General features: G+C 35.1%; 3 protein-coding genes, 1 long non-coding RNA gene and 1 pseudogene across 5 annotated transcripts; 2 read left to right on the forward strand and 3 right to left on the reverse strand.

Moving 5' to 3' along the window:
• Positions 1 to 458: 458 nt before the first annotated feature.
• LOC110656664 (plastid-lipid-associated protein, chloroplastic-like) lies at positions 459 to 3582 on the reverse strand (annotated as a pseudogene).
• Positions 3583 to 5307: 1725 nt separating this feature from the next.
• On the forward strand, positions 5308 to 6953 carry LOC110656688 (uncharacterized). Of its 2 annotated transcripts, none has more exons than XM_021813586.2 (2): positions 5308 to 5464; positions 5922 to 6953. In XM_021813586.2, the coding sequence occupies exon 2, from the start codon at positions 5979 to 5981 to the stop codon at positions 6579 to 6581; it is 603 nt and encodes a 200-aa protein (XP_021669278.1). In that variant the 5' UTR covers positions 5308 to 5464; positions 5922 to 5978; the 3' UTR covers positions 6582 to 6953. The 2 variants fall into 2 exon arrangements, with proteins under 2 accessions (XP_021669278.1, XP_021669277.1); XM_021813585.2 differs by lacking the exon at positions 5308 to 5464 and adding an exon at positions 5473 to 5802.
• Positions 6954 to 11153: 4200 nt separating this feature from the next.
• On the forward strand, positions 11154 to 12812 carry LOC110656687 (1-aminocyclopropane-1-carboxylate oxidase). The gene is made up of 4 exons (XM_058140324.1): positions 11154 to 11498; positions 11623 to 11849; positions 11950 to 12283; positions 12403 to 12812. The coding sequence occupies exons 1-4, from the start codon at positions 11394 to 11396 to the stop codon at positions 12673 to 12675; spliced, it is 939 nt and encodes a 312-aa protein (XP_057996307.1). The 5' UTR covers positions 11154 to 11393; the 3' UTR covers positions 12676 to 12812.
• Positions 12813 to 13334: 522 nt separating this feature from the next.
• LOC131175801 (uncharacterized) lies at positions 13335 to 17827 on the reverse strand. The gene is made up of 2 exons (XR_009145986.1): positions 17486 to 17827; positions 13335 to 13676 (listed from the first exon to the last, which is right to left on the reverse strand). It is a non-coding gene; the product is annotated as an uncharacterized LOC131175801 (long non-coding RNA).
• LOC110668707 (protein CLMP1) lies at positions 13994 to 17488 on the reverse strand. The gene has a single exon (XM_021830026.2). The coding sequence runs from the start codon at positions 17305 to 17307 to the stop codon at positions 14980 to 14982; it is 2328 nt and encodes a 775-aa protein (XP_021685718.2). The 5' UTR covers positions 17308 to 17488; the 3' UTR covers positions 13994 to 14979.
• Positions 17828 to 19055: the final 1228 nt, after the last annotated feature.

Raw genomic sequence — 19055 nt, forward strand, 5'->3', positions numbered from 1 at the left:
CATACTTTGATGTTTCAATTTTGATTCATTCAGTTGTTGGTGTTTTGATTTAATCTGATTTTAGGCAAGTTTCAACTCCTGAAACAAGTTGTGTAATTGCTGTGGAGAGTTAGATTATAATTTGTTCTTTAAAATTAGTAGTTAACGTACAATATACTTTTTTTCAGTTATTTTTAATTATAAAGTCTTTAACTAACTAAATATATATATATATATATATATATATATATATTTTTTAATTTAATTCTAATTCGATAAGGTTTTGGTAGGATTTGCATTTGACTCTTGTTGAATAATTAAAACTGAATAAAAAACGCTTCTTTGATTCTGTTCATGATCCTAAAAATAAGCAAAGCCCTTTATTTCGCAGTGTATATTTCAATTACTGGCCGATTATTAAAAGTTATTGTTTAAATTCAAGAATTTAGAAAGAAAAACCTTCATGACATAACGAGAAATAAACTGAAGAAAACTCTACTGCGGCACATCTAGTTAAACCAGCTTACACCCTAGTATCTTGATTCCATGCTGACCTTACACTAATACATAATCCAGAGTCATTGGAAAGGCTGTACTACTTTAAAACAAGTACGGCTGCCTTCTTTGATGAGAACAAAAACGCTGCCAGCATCACCTCTCGTGATTCGTAGGTCTTCATCAAGGTAATGTGGTCAGTAAATATAATTGAGCATTACTGTTTGAGATAGGACACTTCAATGGTGGTTGGCTGGAAATGGTCCTTGCTACTGATGATACTGTGTCCTGGACAGAAGTTAATAATCCCTCAATGGGTGTGAGGTCAATCTTTTGCCCTAGAAATACCACATTTTCAGGTAATTCTAAGGAGTCTGTTAGCTGGGGAGTCCCAATGATGCCTTCTTCAAACTTGATCTAAAGAAAAAGTAAATACATGAACATAAATAAATAAAAGGATATAAGGCCACATTTCAAGCTATATCCAGAGCTGTTAACTTGACAAGAGAATAAACAAAATAATTCTGTTAGATAAATTTTGAGAAAAGCACATGGCTAAGCTTAACACTGAACACTAAAGCAGATAGAAGGATAAAATCTTTATATTTGTTCTTCCATGGAAATTTTTAAAACATGTCAGTTTGAAGTTTTAAAGGAATAATGATCAAATGAACACTTCTAGAATGGTCTTGGCCCAACCATATGAAAGATACATCTGCAAGATTACAGATAACAACGAATAATTTCCAAATCCTATCACAAAATCTTGAAAAGTAATTTCTTGTCCAATGTTACCCATTCAATAGAGCAAGGCCGGTATTAATTTCATTCATTCCTTATTGATTCATATTTTCATCTATATATTCAAGAACAAACTTTTCTTAGTGTTTCTAAAGCTGCAGGTACAATTGGAATGGATGATGGATATGTGTATTAGTAACGTAATAAACACAAACCTGCACACGCTTTGGGCTTTGCACTTCAAATTTAGCATTGGTGCTAATGGAAGTAGTAGCTAATGGACCGGAAAACTGGACAGAGTTCTGGACACTGAAAGTCTCGGAATCAATATTCTCTGATATCTCTTCCACCTTTAACAATGGCAGTGTACCCCTCGACAACAGTGGAAATAAATCTGAAAAAGAAGCGTACCTGCAGTGGCACAGTTACCATGCAGATGAATAGATTCACCAGTCTAGATTAGAGTAAAATGAGGGCTTTTGTTATAATAAAAAATACAAAATATAGAAAAAGGGTGAGTTTGAAATTAATTATTAAAAATGAATGAATTATGCTGAGTTGGACAAGATGAGTGCGAAAAACTATAATAGCGTTTTTAAAGTCCGGAAGCTATTTAAAATAGCGTTCGTGTAAAAAATTTGAAAGGAGAGCTAGACCCTATTTTAAAGGTTGGACGCTAACCCTATTTTAAAGGTTGGACGCTACTTATAGTAGCTTCCAACCTTTTTTTTTTTTTAATTTTTAATAATTTTATTTTATATTTTAAATAAATTATAAATATTATTTTAATAAATAAAATTATAATATGTAGTATTATATATTATAATATTTTTATTATAAATATTATTTTTTAATTTAAAATTAAATTAAAATTTAATAAAATAAAAATTAAAAAATAAATAATTAAAAAAAATTGAGTAGCGTCCAACTTTTTTTTTTTAATTTTTAATTATTTTATTTTATATTTTAAATAAATTATAAATATTATTTTAATAAATAAAATTATAATATGTAGTATTATATATTATAATATTTTTATTATAAATATTATTTTTTAATTTAAAATTAAATTAAAATTTAATAAAATAAAAAATTAAAATTAAAAAATAAATAATTAAAAAAATTTAAAAAAAATTGAACGCTATTATACTATAAGTTAGCATTCAATTTTTCTTTAAAATTTTAATTATTTTATTTTATATTTTAAATAAATTATAAATATTATTTTAATAAATAAAATTATAATATGTAATATTATATATTATAATATTTTCATTATAAATATTATTTTTTAATTTAAAATTAAATTAAAATTTAATAAAATAAAAAATTAAAATTAAAAAATAAAATAAATATTATATATTATAATATTAAATAAAATTTTTGAATAGCCTCCTAATTATCCACGGAAGTTACAAACTCACCTTTTTACTGTATTTTATATTTTTAATTACACATTTTTTGTCAAAAGCCGGTAAAATGAATATGTTTCAACAGTACGCCAATGCTTAGTGATTATCTAAAAATTGTGTCCCTAATCAAGGTTTCCTGAATCGGTCTGAGAATTTGGCATAAAACATCACCAAAGAACTAGCAAATTTAACAGGAAGTGTTAAACTATTATTATGTAATTATGATTCAAATCGTCGAGTAATTAGTGTTTCTACTGTTTTCATATAAGACTCGACTCGTCTACGCTATCAAAGTTGAATTATCCTCAGTTTTCATCATCATCGTCACCACCATCATCTAAATGCTCGAAACCCCAATACGATCCACTTTCCCGAATTTTCTCAGCAACCAAAGACGGCAGGAAAGAGAAGAAAAAACTTACGCAAGAATCCACTTGCCGTTGAGCAGAGTCAAGGCCTCAGCGGGGGCGGGGGTCGGGTTCTTGGCTTCAAGCTGTGAAATAAGCTTGAAGATCTCAGCTCTAGTCTCACTACTGGCATTCAATCCACCATTGGTCCCATAAAACGAATCCACCAACTGTTTCTTGAGACTATCAATCTCCGTCAAATGCTTAGGCTTCTCCTCTTCATCTAGAGCAACCGCAGGGCCAGAGCCCTCCTCTTCTGGACTCCATTCTTCGTCGTTGACCACGGACCGAACCAAGAAGTGGGGCCTCGGCTTGATGGGACAGGCAGGGCAGCGAGAAGTCTTGATTTGGAGATTGAAATGGTGGTGTTGATTGAGCATAAAGGGAGAATAGCGGATGTAGATGTGGATTGGGAATTTGGAGGAGGCCTAAAAGAGAGAATGTTGCATGGAAAGTGATTGAATTGAGAGATGGCGGCCATTTCTACGTTTGCTAGGTGGAAAGCGGAGGGTATTGGGTAACAGAGTATGATTTTGAAGAACAGAGTCGAATCAATTCCTCGCGGGCATTCCCCCAAATAGTATTCAGACAAGTTAAAAAGACTATATTATCCCCTTGATAGACCAGGCCACTATCGGGGCTGATCCCATTTCGACATCAAAACCGTGAATTTTAATTTCTAAAATCAAGGGTTTAGGGCCAAATCACAATTTTTTTTTTAGTTTTGATTTTGATTTGATCTGTTATTCAAAGAAAAAAAAAAGATTTAATTTTTATTTAATTTCATGAAAATTTAGTCTAAATTAAGATTATTTTAAAAAGTTTTAATATTTTGTAAGAGAAAATTTTCCAGAAGAAAAAATTATTGAATTCTGGTGCAATTATAATTTATCATTTTTAGCTTAGTTTTATTTTAAATAACTGATATTGATTGCAATTTGAATATAAAATCTTATAATTTTTGGAAAGAGCTCTAATACGATTTATTTATTGATTGGAGAAGAAGGGGCTAAGGGCAATATGGGCGTTAGGAAATAGTACTTAGGGGGACAAAAGCAATATGAGGCGTGGAGGAGCAAGAAAGCCAAGCAACGGAGGCAAGCTATGAAATGATTTGTACTAGTTGCCAGCATGTTACCAAAATTTAATGGGTGGTGGATGGATCACAAGATATCTAAAGGCCTTTTTAAGCAAGTGCTGCTTCAAATCTGATATGGACATTTCTGTCCATTGGGTCATGACCCATGAATTGTTTGGGTCAGCCCTAGTCTCAATATGGATTTTGAAAGATTCACAAGTCCCACGTTTCAAGCCCATAAGCATACTTCTTCTCTAAATTTTCATTAGTTTTGGCATTTCCATCTTTCTCGTCTCAACACCGTGAATATGATATGATCCCACTTTTCTTAATACAGATTATCATTATTTAAAATGATTTAAATGTACTTGACACCCATATTACTTTTTTTTTCCTAATAATAAAACGCAAATAATAGAGCCCCTTTTCAATTAAAAATAAATAAAGTTCTGAAGGATGAAATAAGGGGCTTTTGGGTGGAGTCCACCATCAAAGGCGTAATACCATGCACAACAATCATTGATCTCAAAACTAACACCAATGGTATAATGGGCTCCTCTAGAAATTTGACCATAATTGCAAACAATGCGACTTTAAAAAAAAAAAAAAACCTGATATTCTTAATTGATTATGCTATTGAATCATTGGTATCACCTTGCCAACTTTGGAGAGCCATCTCATTTGCTAATTGCTGCTATGATGCTATAAAAAAAAAAAATTCAGTTAAATTTATCATTATATCAAACCCAGCTCTAATTGCTATCCAAAGGAAAAAAAAAAAAGTGATATGCTTGTTTTTAATCACTTTTCTACAAGGAAAAAGTCCATTTCTCCACTCCAAGAAAGGCCAAGTCAATTAAGCTAACTGCGACTCCAAGGAAATTTAACTTCTTAAACTTTATTTATTTATTTATTTTTACGACAAACTTCTTAAAGTCATCTTACAAGATGCAGAGAGTGGCTGATGCCTGTGATTATAATCTGACTTCACGTCAATGGCCATAATCTCCTCCCCTTTTTTTTTTTTTTTTATCAGAGGCTATAATCTCCTCCTATGTCTCTATAAACAATACCATCAAATTGGCGTAAAACAAACAAAGCACGGAATATTCATTAAACAAATGCACACACGATTTAATTATTGTAAGGCGTGTATTTTTTTATATATTTAATTACAACAAGAAAGGGATTTTATATTATATAATCGGATTCCACTGGCAACTGCCACTTGGCAACACTCCGGTTCATGCGCCGGCTTCAATGGCTTTTGACTTTCGTTTTGGCCGGCCAAACTTCTCCTTAATCGCCATTAATTATCATGATACACAGCCACTGCCATCTTCTATTTACAGGTACATTTACTAATTAACCTAAAAGACAGTGCTTGCTTCCATTACTACAATTCCAAAGCCCACATTTGCTTTTCTTCCTTTTGTCCTTGTTTGCTTCTTCAAATTTTCTATATTCCCTCTTTTCAAAGACGGAGCTATCCATGAATTCACAATCCCATTACTTATTAACTTCTCTGCCCTCTATTGTTCCTTTCTTTGCTCTCCTCTCCCCCCTGTCCATTTATTTCCCATGAACTGGAAGAGAGAAGAGCGGTGTGCAATTAAATCTCTCATTCTTGAAGAAACTCACGAGATTTCCATGCACAAACGCTTCTTTTTCTCTCTGATCCAAACCACCTGTATGTGATGTGCCTCTTAAATACCATATGGTTTTCATTTTGTTTATTCATATTCCTCTCTTTCATTTCCTTTGTAACCAGTGAAAATGAGTCAGCTCACTCTCTATGTGATATTGCAGGAATCTGCCCGGAGAGAAAGAGAAGTGACAACGATTCTCGGGTTCCTGAGGCGGCAAATGAACGGTGTAGTTGCGAGGAGGCGAACGAGTATGAGTCTAAAAGAACGCCTAGGATTGAGAGGCTTGGGTTGTTGCGGGGCCACATGGGGATTCAAGCCTACCACCATTAGCGTCATAAGCGATGAGGAAGAGGCACTAGAACAAGAGCGAGAAGAAATAGAGGTCGTAAATGCAGGATCGAATCCAACGGAAGGAGTATCGGATCCGGGTTGTCCGGCTGTAACTTCAATTCCGGCATCCTCAGGTATGAACTTAGCCGCGGCATTAGCTGCGGAGCGACAATTCCGGGAGGCGAGTATTATTGGTCCGAGCACAAATAACGTGGAAGCGATAACAGCAGCGGGAACACCGTTGAGGGTATCTTTGATGAGACTGCTGGAGGAAGCGGACGGTGGAGATGGGGAAGTGGGCGCAGAGAATGAGAAAGGAGCAGTGGGGAGCGATACTGTGTGCTGCGTGTGCATGGCGAGGAAAAAGGGCGCAGCGTTTATCCCATGTGGGCATACATATTGCAGGGTGTGTTCGAGGGAGCTATGGCTGAATAGAGGGTCGTGTCCCCTTTGTAATCGATCAATTCTCGAGATTCTCGATATTTTCTAGTGGGAATTGATGATGGTCAGGTCAGCTGAATGGATTTGAAGAGAGAAGACACTGAATTGGGCTTTAGTTTTCTAGGTTGAAGTTCCACTCTCAATGGGCTTCTACACAATACAGAATGGGCTTTTAAAAATTGGCAATAGCTTTGATTTTGCTAATAGTTTCTCAGGAAAGGATCATTAATTGCAACAAAAAATCAATCATTTTCTTCAAGTACTTGCATTCATTTGTTCTTTGGCAACCTGGATGAGTATAAGCCAGTAAAGGTTGCTTATGAAGAATGCGGGAATAATAGTTGTAAGTATGAAATGGACATTTTCCTGTTACGTTCAAGGGACACATGTATCTTTCAATGAAAAAGCTTCTTTAAGAGTACTGTTGGGTGTTCCACATTTGCATCAAATTCCACCTTTTCACTTGTATAAAGCCTCTTTCCGTTTTCGCTCGAATATTGTCTTCTATGTATTCCGTAACATCTGTGATTTTTAATGTTCCCTTCCCTGTGATGTTACTTACATCCCAAAACAATGTATAAGAAGTTGCAAGATTTGGTGTACCCTCTCATTTTTCACTTAAAGCTGTTGTTATTATCGGTAGGTACACTGTTTGGTATTCTTTCCCTTTTTTTTTTTTTTTTTTTCCCCACTTTGCAAACTCTGGAAATATATATCAAAGTAATTTCAGGTATAAATTTATCTTCCCAGCTATGAAGCACGAAAGCTTTATGGTACTATAGTTTAGTTTCTGTATTTTGGAAAAGTTTTCAAGTTTATAGAATTTTTCACAAATTTGTGTGAGAATTTTATTATTATTTTTTTTTTTATAAATAATTTATTTCAAATGTATCCTTATTTCACTCACCCAAAATGATTTAAGGCCATTTATGCAATTTAAGAAAATTATTTGACAATTTTTTTTTTCAAGTTTAAGAACACATTTCACAAACAAAATTCATAAATAAAATAAACTTACCTTGTCTATCACTTTTCAGGTCAAAGGATTTGCATTTGATTATTTGATGGGATAGACTCAAATACGACTGAGATTGGGCCTACATTCGAATTGGAATTAGTCTAACTAAATTTAAATTGAAATCATGAGGATCCGAATTAAATTAAAATCGAGAATATTAATAATCAGGCTCAATTCTTTTTCCTCGCAATCGTGAATTAAATCCATTCAAAAATTAGGTATAATAGTTCAAACTAACTTAAAAAAGATGATAAAAATTTAACAATTAAATTTCCTCAATTCAAATTAAAGTAAAATTGAAATGATAAGAAATTAAATCAAAATCGAATGAATTCACCTCATAAAATTCGATTTAAGTTAAACCACTTTACCATCTAAAAAGAAAAGTTTACGGCCAGAAAATTCCTACACAAAATTAAAATATCTAAAAACACTGCTATAGTTTTATGTAAAAATTAAAATTTATAAATATCTCTATATTTTATATAAACGGTTAAAACTTATATATGTACTCTTATATATATATATATATATTTATATTTTATATTTACATATTCCTCCATATTTTCTACAATTTGCTAGGGTCGAAATTATTAAAGTGGATGCGGTCAATTTGTTAATAAAAAATGAATGAAATCCTTGATTTCTTCTTTTTTGGCATTAACAGTACCATTACATGTGCTTCAAAATCCATATAAACCAATCTTTCCAAAGCTCATCACATCAACACCCATATCCAAAAGAAAAAGCCAAGGTCGACCACTATACATTAATGGATTCCAAGAACAACTTTTCTATAATTTGACTCAAATCACAATGAATCTACAGTGACAGAAGCCAGATCATATATATTTATATTATGCATATAATTAATGGGTAGGGCATGACATTTGATGAGTCAGTTGTGAGCATATCTATATTGAAGAGGAAGGCCAAAATAAATCACAATAATAGAGAGTGAAGCTGATTGTCCTCTAACAGAATGAGAGAACTATTCAATCAGGTGTATATCTATATAAAAAATCTCGGTCCCTTTAACTTGCCGCCGTTGCTTTAGACAATTTGGCATCCAAATGATTTTTAGTATTTTATTGGCGATCATGAAGGGTTTTATTCTCATACTATAGCTGAAATGAAATATCTTTGCCCCCTATTTTTTTTTTTTAAAAAAAGAATATAACTGTTATTCATAGAATTAATTAATGTTAAGTGGGTATGTCGCTATAGAAACAAATTAAAGAGTTCGACCTCGTGACTCTTAATTCATTTATTTCTTTAAGTAATATTGTAATTTATTCGTTAGTCTTTTAGTTAATTATATTAGACCTTTAAATCTAACAACAGCAAGCATTTTACATTATCAATCACGTATTAGAAGTAAAAATTAATTGCTATAATTATTGTCAAATGATAACAATCATGCATGCATGTTTAAAGCAAGCCTTATCCAGCAGTGATGACCTAAAATTAGCAAAGTGCCGTTTCATATATATATATAAAATGTAGTCAACATTTTTGTATAGAAAATTATATAGGAATCCATGGCTTGGCATGGCATGGCATCCGCATTAAAGTTCAACCGGTAGGCCGAAGATGAACTCAGATTTAAACAGCATTATAGCTACAAGAAAGAAGGAATTCAGAGAACCTAGCTCGAACAGGATCCAGGACCAATTACATGCCACATGGGCTCTGTTTCATTAACAGTATTTGCATAGAATGTCAATATATATGCCTTAGAGCTAGGTAAACCACATTTCTATATTTATATTTTTAATAATTGATTTTGATTGAATTTAAAATTTTAGAAATCAATAGTGAATTAAAGCTCACGTCTTCTATTTTAATTACTGCGTCTTCGTCTCTTATTTAAAACTAAATTAATCAACATGATATATAATCATAATTGATTCGTAAATTCACTCCTCTATGTGCCTAACTTATCTTATAATTGACTCCCACCTTGGAAATGAAAATGGGCTTCTTTTTATTTATTCCTTGAGGAAGATCAATTTTCAGGGGTAGAATTTTGTGTGCCTTTTTCTTATTGGATTATGATTAATTACTGCACACCTTTTGGTTTGGTTTAGGTTTTTTTTTTTTCCCAAGTGTTACCGACCAGGATTAAACGCCATTGACGTTAATTTGATCCCATCCACCAATTCCTGTACTAGCTAGCGACTGAAAATTGAAGCTATAGACTGAGGCATGGTTAGACTTTGTTTGCACATGTCTATTAACATCCAGTGATTAATCAAGCTTTGACGGAGAGGAGTCAACTCAAAGCCCACAGCTTGGTAGTAACTTAATTATGCTCTGGGCGTTCCAAACGTTGAAGGTACTGTAATAAATCTATGCCAGCTGATGGTACTGCCTAATTACCTTCCCACTCGCCCACTGATTGCATGACCAACAGCCTCGAATCCTCCATATACGCACTTCTCTACGGTCAATCAAATTCGCTTTTTTGAATGAACTCTCTCTCTCTCTCCTTGTATAATAAAGCTACTACTAAGTATGTCTGAAATATGGAAAACTCTAAATTCATTGCTATATTAATTGCCATCCTTGGAAAGTGGAAACTCTATTGCTTTAATTCAGTTTTAAATACTCTTTTTAACTTTTTATGTTATGATGTCCTACTAGCTAATTAACAAAACAATCTATGTCTATATAGTTAATCCCAACAACCAAATGGTGATTGTATTGTTGATTAATATTTCTGAGTAGAAGAAATGCATCCATTCCCTAATTGGAAACTTTTTGAAGTCATTTTTGAACAAACAACATTGGAATTTTCATATCCATTGTCTTTTCTTCTATACACAAAACTCCTAACTCCGAATCGTTAACTAACAGGCCCCGCAGTGATTTAGAGTGGTCCTTTATTTTCACAGCTTAAGCCTTTGTTTCCTTTTATGTTGTAGGTTGTGGCATGCATTTCATCATCTTTTGTGGCTTGCCTTGCCTTTTATTTTCGCCACATATAATTATTATTCCTAGTAAAACCATTATAATCTTCGCCAATGAAGTTTAACTCGGTATAATATTAGAATAGTCCCTAAAACTGTAAAATCTCTGATTCAAATTTTAATAATAATAATAATAATAATAATAATAATAATAATAATAATATTATTATTATTATTATTATTATTATTATGGAGACGACTCATCGTTATCGGCTATTAGTATTGCCTACAAGTGTTATAGGTTTATTTTCCTTTGAAAAAGAGGAAGATCTGAAAGGCCTTTTATATATGCACGTCCATATATAATCCGATTAATACTTAATTAAAACGTGAAATGTTACTGGATATCCTTCAATCTTTCCATACTTATTTTCCCTTTTCCTTTTTTATTCCCTTAATTAATAGTAAAATAATACCCAGTGGACTGCTTCAAAAAACACACACATATAGATGTCATCCTTTAAGCATTCAAGGAATTAAGAAAATGAAAATGCCAGAGCAGCAGCCACAGTCAAGTCTGAAGAAAGAAAGCAAGTGAAGTAGCAGCAAAAGAAAGGGGCGGGGTGGGGTCTTTCTTTCACCCATCAAAGCATTGAAAGATGTAACTAGAGAATCATAAGATCGTGGGAATGCCCTCCATACAAAAGATGGTAGGGGTCCACAAGGATGTAATCTACAAGCCTGCTCCACCAGTCCCTCTTTCTTTTGCTTTGTTTTCAATTCTACTATTTTCTTCAAGCTGCCTCATATTTAGTGCTTTTTTCTTATCTAGCTTCTCCCTTTCATTGCCTATAAATTGCAGCTCCGCCTTCAACTTCATTTCATACACATCAGAGACAATTTTAATTTAGAGTGACATAGAGAGAAGAAAATGGAGACCTTCCCTGTTATTGACTTATCAAAGCTTAGTGACGAAGAGAGAAAACCAACCATGGAGATGATCCATGATGCCTGTGAAAACTGGGGCTTCTTTGAGGTAATATAACTACATATTAATTGCAACTCATGATAACGAGAATATGTAAGTGAAAGTGTTCTTATAATGTCAATTTTGAAGCTAAGATATCATTTGATTGTTGTTCTCTCAATTTTTCTTGTAGTTGGTGAATCATGGAATGTCTCCTGAGCTCATGGACACTGTGGAGATACTCACGAAGGAGCACTACAGGAAGTGTATGGAGCAAAGATTCAAGGAAATGGTGGCCAGCAAGGGTCTGGAGGCTGTTCAGTCTGAAATCAATGACTTGGACTGGGAAAGCACCTTGTTCTTGAGCCACCGTCCTGTCTCCAACATGGCAGAAATCCCTGATCTTGATGAAGAATACAGGTGACTACATTTATTATTATTAAGTTTTCTTTTTGCTTTTTCTTGAAAAAAAGATCTTGTTAACTTATAGTAGTTGTTTCAAAAAAAAAAAATATAACAGGAAGACCATGAATGAGTTTGCAGTGGAACTGGAGAAACTAGCTGAGCAACTTCTGGAGCTGTTGGGCGAGAATCTTGGGTTGGAGAAGGGTTACCTGAAGAAGGCCTTCTGCGGGTCAAAAGGGCCAACCTTCGGCACAAAAGTTAGCAACTATCCTCCCTGTCCAAAACCAGACCTTATCAAGGGACTGAGAGCCCACACAGACGCAGGTGGCATCATATTACTGTTTCAAGATGATGTAGTAAGTGGCCTCCAGCTCCTCAAGGATGGGCAGTGGATTGATGTGCCACCCATGAAACACTCCATCGTCATCAACTTAGGCGACCAACTTGAGGTAACCTAATGAACCATTAACTTTACAATATATCACTATACTTGCTAAAATTAATTAATAATTAGCAGTTGAGAATTAAAGAATCAGGTTTACATGCAAAAAAATACTGACCCCTGCAGGTAATTACCAATGGCAAATACAAGAGTGTGATGCACCGTGTGATTGCTCAGACGGACGGTACCAGGATGTCAATAGCTTCATTCTACAACCCAGGTAGTGATGCTGTTATTTACCCAGCTCCAGCGTTGGTTGAGAAAGAGGCAGAGAAGACCCCAGGGTATCCTAAATTTGTGTTCGAAGACTACATGAAACTCTATGCAGGCCTCAAGTTCCAAGCCAAGGAGCCGAGGTTTGAAGCAATGAAGGCCATGGATCCTATAGCAACTGCTTGAGACTGATCAAAGAGGCTTTAGTTATGTATGTGTGTGCATGTGTCAATAACAAAACTAATTAAGCCGCTATTGATGATGAAGTTACTGATTGATTAGTGTAACTAAAATAAATAATTATGCCGAAAGTTTGGTTCTAATGTGTGTATTATGCAGCGAACGATATGATGTTTGGCGGGACTATAATGCATAAATTAATTATAAAGTGACCAAAAATGAAAATCACCTTTGGGATATAATTGTCCTAAGATTCCATCTGCTGTTGATACATTTATGCTTTTTTTTTTTTTTTAAATAAGCAAAAGATTTTATTAAGTATAATAAAAGGACAGGAATAGCAAGTTTATCTTTTTTATTAAGCAAATCAACCTTTTAATTATGGTGTTGACGAGTGTGATGATCCAAACTGAACAAGAAAAACAATTGTACCACCCATATGGCTACGTCCATATTCACAAAGTTGTGGCAGCAATTGCAGCTGCTTCTATCCTTTCTTGCAGGAAAGCGAGTTTTCAGTCTGATGAGATGCAGAAATTCTAGTTATTAATTAAGCTTGTGGATCCCAAATTTCACATTTATTTATCTTTTTCTTCATTTGTGAATCCATTCCACAATTGGTTTAATAATAAAAATAGATTTAATCCAACTCATGAAAATTGATAAACCATGGGAAATGTCTTCTAGTTTATTTAATTGGACCTTCTAAAGATAATAATTTACTTGTGTGAGTGGAACACTAACAAAATCCACTTGCCTTCCCATCATAAACCAACATATTAAGATTAAAAAAAAAAAAAAGAGAAAGATTGCACTCACTGCCCGACATTGATAAAAAATATCCCGTGAGAAATGAAGGTCCAGGCCCACCAATCCTATCATGCTAAGTTCGGCTTAGGCTCACAAACACCAACAAAATCAAATTAAAGCAGCACCACTATCACTTAATTGCGACTTGCAGGAGTGGAAATAGCCAATCATAAAGAAACACAACCATCAATTTGTACCTTCAACGATTAAAAGATTTCACAGTTAGTCAAGACATCCTGATCCAAGTTCATTCTCATTCATGTATAATTATATAACATTATATATATATATATATATATATATATATATATATATCTTTCCTGAAAATAATGTTATTGTATCTTCACATGCAAATGTTCCTGCCAATTCCATAACAGCAGCATTACATTGGGCGCCTGAGATGGAAATCCAACTCTCGATAACCATTTTTCATGTACTGCACACACAAATTACGGTACCTCACCCAACAAAATAAGCATTTTATGTTGTTGACTGTTTAGAGTATGACAAGGAATGCCTCAACAGTAGTTAAATAGCATTAATATAAGAATATACTATTCAGAAATTGGAAAAAGAAAAACAGACGGCTAAACTGTTCATCTACAACAGCTATTATGTATTTCGGTACGAAGTAAGAAACTAAGATGCTCTAGCTTAGCGGCACAGGGATGTGAGATGGGAATAGAAAAGGATGAATCCAACGCAGTTTAGAAATATGTTTTCCAAATTTTGCTATCCGAGTGCACTTCAGGACCCATTGCATTTACGTGGCTGTTGACAATTTTGAATCAAACACAGCAACGGAGTACTTTCAATTTTCAGATATCCAATTCCATCATCCACTCCCAATCAATTCTAATTTCGAACCATGTATTAGAGACATCATCTAATAGCCATAAATATAGCCCTCCAATTCGATACACAACAGATGCGAGGAAGCGACTGTTTGCAAATATCCTTATTAATGTGTTCACATAACATGCACGGAGAATCCCCTGATAAATCTGAACAGAATTTCCCTTAACTGCAATTTCTCCATCCTCGTTTCCTAATAACTTTACTAAAAGAAATTCAATAAATCAAAATTATAAATGAATAAGGTGTTTAAGTGAAACATGCAGACAGCTTCAAATAATGAGACAAGCTATTTCCATAAAAATCAAGAATTGTATTATTAGAACACAATTAGAAGAACCACCAATGTCAAAATTCCCAAGGACATAAAATTGTTTATCAGAAACTCATTAGTATGTCCAAAGAAAAACATCACCTCGAACCAAACATGGACGCCTTAAAAAGCAATGCCGCTCAAATATACCAATGTTGATTGTTCAATGTTGGGACCAAAATTCTCAATTCCAAAAGAAAATTTCTTACAGTTCAACCCTTTTAGCTGAGAAGAAAGCACTTCCTTGTACCATGTCACTCATTATTAAAAGAATATAAGGATGTAACTCATTGCTGCCATGCACACAAAAAAATCAGTCCTTATTACTTCCCTCATACTTTATCAGCCTGTTTGCTCTTTTCTGATCCAATATCAGCATTAGCATTCTGATCCTTTTTCTCATCTCCTTCTACTGCACCTCCATTGGAGCAGTGGTTTTTCAAAACCATTGAAATGTCGGCCTCAGATGCTCCAGCAAGCCTAAATCGTTCAACTGCAGTATCAAGGTTTTTCTTCCAACCATCCATCCCCAACTTGCATTCAACTTGGGATCGCTCGAAAAGCATATTACCCCAGAAGAGATGTATCTGTGATCGCATCAGTGCTACTTGTTCAGCTGCTTCTTCCGGTGAAATCTCACCCTGAACGCTACTGGCAGATGAATCACCTTCAACACTTCCTTGCTTCTTCCTTCTTCTCAACAATTGTTCTTTCTTGCTTGCATTTGGATCTTTTAGCTCATTTGCTCTCAGTTCCTCCAGCTTCTCCCACATCTCAGTTGCTGCTTTCATCTTCTCCTCTGCACTGTCAAAAAGTTTAAGAGTTTCTGTAGAGTCCCAGCCAGAGAGATCTATTTTCTTAGCAAGCGCAAATGACCAATGAAGTTTGGCCATTTCAAATTGCTGCTGACCCAGTGCTAGCAACCCCTCATAGAAATCAGGTTTGATCAAGAGTGCCTCCTCATACTTCTCTCTGGCCAAAGAATATTTCTCCTTCACCCAGTCGTAAGCCACTTGAAGTTGTGCTAACACTACCTCCCTTCCAGCAGACTCATCTAAGGGAATCCTTTTCCTTGCTGCACACATGTGAACGTTTCCCCAGTTGAAGAAAGCTAGAGCAGCCACCTCCTGGAACTTTAAGGCAGCCTTGTCAAAGAGGTTTTGAGCTTCCTCACTTGTCACTGTCTCCTCAAGTGCCTCAGAACACAGCTCCATCCCAAGCTCATGCAAGTCAATATGAGCATCCGGGTCAACACCAACATGGGTCCGAAAAAGCTGAGCAAATTCAAACAACCAATCATCCATCTCTGCTTCCTTGCTCTCTGGATCTTCCGAAGCTCCTGTTTTCTCTTTTGGAGCTTCTTTCTCTGCCTTATCAATTTCACTATCAGCTGTTCCCATCACAGATTCACCAAGTGACGAATGAGACACAGTTTCATCTCCCTTATTCCCTTCAGTCTCAAGAGGTTTCTCCTCCTCTTCTTCCAGCAAAGGAGGCTCCTGCTCGGGACTCACCTCAACGACATGTAATCTTAACATGCCAATTGTATCAGTAGGCTCCTTGTGCAACAAGTTGTCTGCAGAGGACTCTGCCAATCTGAGTTCAGCAGCACATGTTATAGTCACCAAATCACCATCATTATCTTTATATTTGATCAAAACTGACTTTGAAGATGGAAAACGTTTGCTCACAATCTCCCTTAGCATTTTAAAAGTACAATTCACTGGCATCCGTCCCAGCCTTATGTCATGATCGTAAACAAGTTTCAATGGTCTCCATCGAACTGCCACCTCCGGAACATTACCGCGAATGGGCAATGGGACTGAAGAAGATTCTCCTCCTTGGCTATCCTTGAACAGATTTGCGGCCTGTTTTGAAGAACCACTTGAAGGCTTCAACCCAAGTTTTGACAACTGGGTTTTGGTCTCAGGACCATTTTCACTGACCACATTCACTTGAGGCTTTTCCAGCTTATTACTGACTGAAACAGCCAATACACCAGGTGGAGTTGCTGCCTTCTTGGAGACAGGCCGTGCTGGCAAACAAGGCCCAAGGCCAGCAATTGGTGCACCACGGACTGCAGATGCCCCTAGTGCAGCAGGAGAAGGGCGGCTTTGGAGGTCCTGCTGAGCCTCTTGGCGAGGACCGAAAGCAGTTCTCAATCTCCGGGCTATCTCCAAAGCATCTCGGTGGTCTGGTTCAGCCCCTAACAATAACTGAACATCCAGCATCGCCATGTCATACTTCCCTATCGCCTCAAAAGCACGAGCCCTCCTAAGGAGAGCCCTTACGAACCGAGGCTGGACTTGGAGTGCCATAGTACACTCGGCAATAACAGTCTCATAATCAATAGGTTTCATTTGCATTAAGCACGCAGCCCTGTTGCTGTGAAACACAGCACGATCAGGATGGGTTTTGGGAGTTAATCGAAGAGCATTATCATACTGCTCAAAAGCACCCGCAAAATCCTTGTTTTGGAACCTCCTGTTCCCTTCTTCCTTGAGCTCATGGGCTCTTTTCAAAAATATTGAGGAGTCAAAATCGACATCGCCATTAGCATTTGGAAGCGTCGTTGGATTTGAAATATTACCACTATCAACACTTGATACTTGGTTTGAAACACCACTGCCCTTCTTTCTTCTACCTCCTGATTTCCCCATGAAATTAGCTCACTCTTATGTCACGCACGCTCACAGACACCCACCAGATAAATATCCAAGCTTGTATTCAATAAAAAATTAAACTAAAATTGAATCAGCAATCTTTGGAGGTGTTCCACAGAAGAATTTCAGTTCTACTAACAAACAGAGAGACAGAGAGAAAGCAAAGAGTACTTACAAAAAAATCATTGACAAAGTCAAACTGAAAGATGAAGCCTTTCTAGCTTGAAACCTATTAAAAGCGGAAATTGAGAAGGAAAAGGATAAACGTTAAGAGCTGAGTGTAGGGAGAGAAAAGAAGGATGTGGGTTTTTCGAAAGCTGAAACCCTAGATGGTGGTGGGAGAAGTTCATTAAGGTATTTAATCAAATGCGATGGACCCTAGCTTAAGGTCATTATCAACCCTTGATGTGTAGACTAGTCGCGTAATGACTTCCCTCGGCCAATTGGATAATCATCACATCAAACGTGGCCGGGGCATAGGAAAATTTATATACTCGTGTATATGATAAATTAATGATAAATATATATATATACATAATAGGTTTCAAAAAATTGTAACTATCATGTTGTTTTTTTTTTAATTTTAATAATTATATTTATATATTTACTAATCTCTCATTGCTTTATTATTCTATATAAGATACTATATTATATTACTGTTTTATAATATAATTTCTTAAGGTAGAGAGTTTATTTAAATTTTTGTCTCATAATAAATAGTATTTTCGTTGAAAAAATATGAAAGAAAAAAGTTTATTTTTATATTTATTATGAAAAATAGAGATTATATATATGGGTTCAAAATTTTATATAGCATCAATTAAATATTTATAATAAATATATAAATTTATTTATAAATATTTAATTTAATAATTATTAAATTTATTTTTATATAAAATTGAGTTTATAATAATCATATTTTTTATATGTATGAAAGACTTGGATAATTTATCAAAATATGTAAAAGGATTACTATTATTGATAAAAGTGGATTTCTCCCTCTCCACCTCTAGTCGAGGCTGTAAATACCTAAGAAGTTTGTTTTGCATGCAAATTTGCGAGGAATGGAGAGGAATTCTTGTAAATCTGTTGAATTTCGTTCATTGGAGCTAGTTGTTTTACCTGTGTTTACTGTTATCTTCGCAGGCTTCAGGCTTTGGAGGTTTCAAAGGAAGGAACTTTGTTATGGCAAAGGATGAAGGTACTCCCAAGGGTTAAAAGTGCCAGCCGAGTGAGCATCGTCGCCCTTTGGCTAAAAGAGATTGAGAGACCAACAGGGTTTTGCCTCCTGCCTTCTTCTCCTTCCACCATATTTCTTCCTTGATAGTGTATGGGTTTTGGTTTTCATGGTGTTTTTTTTTTTTTTTTTTTACTAGCTATGACCCAATGCCCATTGGTTTTTTATTATGTTTATTCAACTACTTGGCTGCATGGCCACCATTTGAAGGATGTCCATGGCTGAGCTAGGTTGGGTGCTGTAGCGTAGGAGGAAACTTGTTCCATATCCTTCTTTCAAGTTTCACTACCTGGTTTGCTTATCTATTGCCCTAGGATTCTTTATTCTTTTAGGCCTAAGCCCTGTTGACTGTGTTTCTTTGGGATGGCCTTGGGCCTTTATATGTATTGGGCTTGGTTTCTTTTGCTGTAGATGTTAGATATAGTTGGTGATAATACTTCTTGTCCCATATTGGAAGAGTACGAGAGTTCAAAGGTATTCAAATGTCTTTATCAACTAAATCAAAGAA

Source organism: Hevea brasiliensis, chromosome 18, assembly GCF_030052815.1.
Source record: "Hevea brasiliensis isolate MT/VB/25A 57/8 chromosome 18, ASM3005281v1, whole genome shotgun sequence".
Classification (NCBI taxonomy): domain Eukaryota; kingdom Viridiplantae; phylum Streptophyta; class Magnoliopsida; order Malpighiales; family Euphorbiaceae; genus Hevea; species Hevea brasiliensis.

What these genes read in the sequence shown, in the direction of transcription:
- LOC110656688 (XM_021813586.2), top strand. Translation starts at nt 5,979, where the DNA reads ATGAACGGTGTAGTTGCGAGGAGGCGAACGAGTATGAGTCTAAAAGAA.
- LOC110656687 (XM_058140324.1), top strand. Translation starts at nt 11,394, where the DNA reads ATGGAGACCTTCCCTGTTATTGACTTATCAAAGCTTAGTGACGAAGAG. An exon ending in AAAACTGGGGCTTCTTTGAG is followed by an intron (nt 11,499 to 11,622) that starts GTAATATAACTA and finishes TTTTTCTTGTAG; the next exon opens with TTGGTGAATCATGGAATGTC. An exon ending in GATCTTGATGAAGAATACAG is followed by an intron (nt 11,850 to 11,949) that starts GTGACTACATTT and finishes AAAATATAACAG; the next exon opens with GAAGACCATGAATGAGTTTG.
- LOC110668707 (XM_021830026.2), bottom strand. Translation starts at nt 17,307, where the DNA reads ATGGGGAAATCAGGAGGTAGAAGAAAGAAGGGCAGTGGTGTTTCAAAC.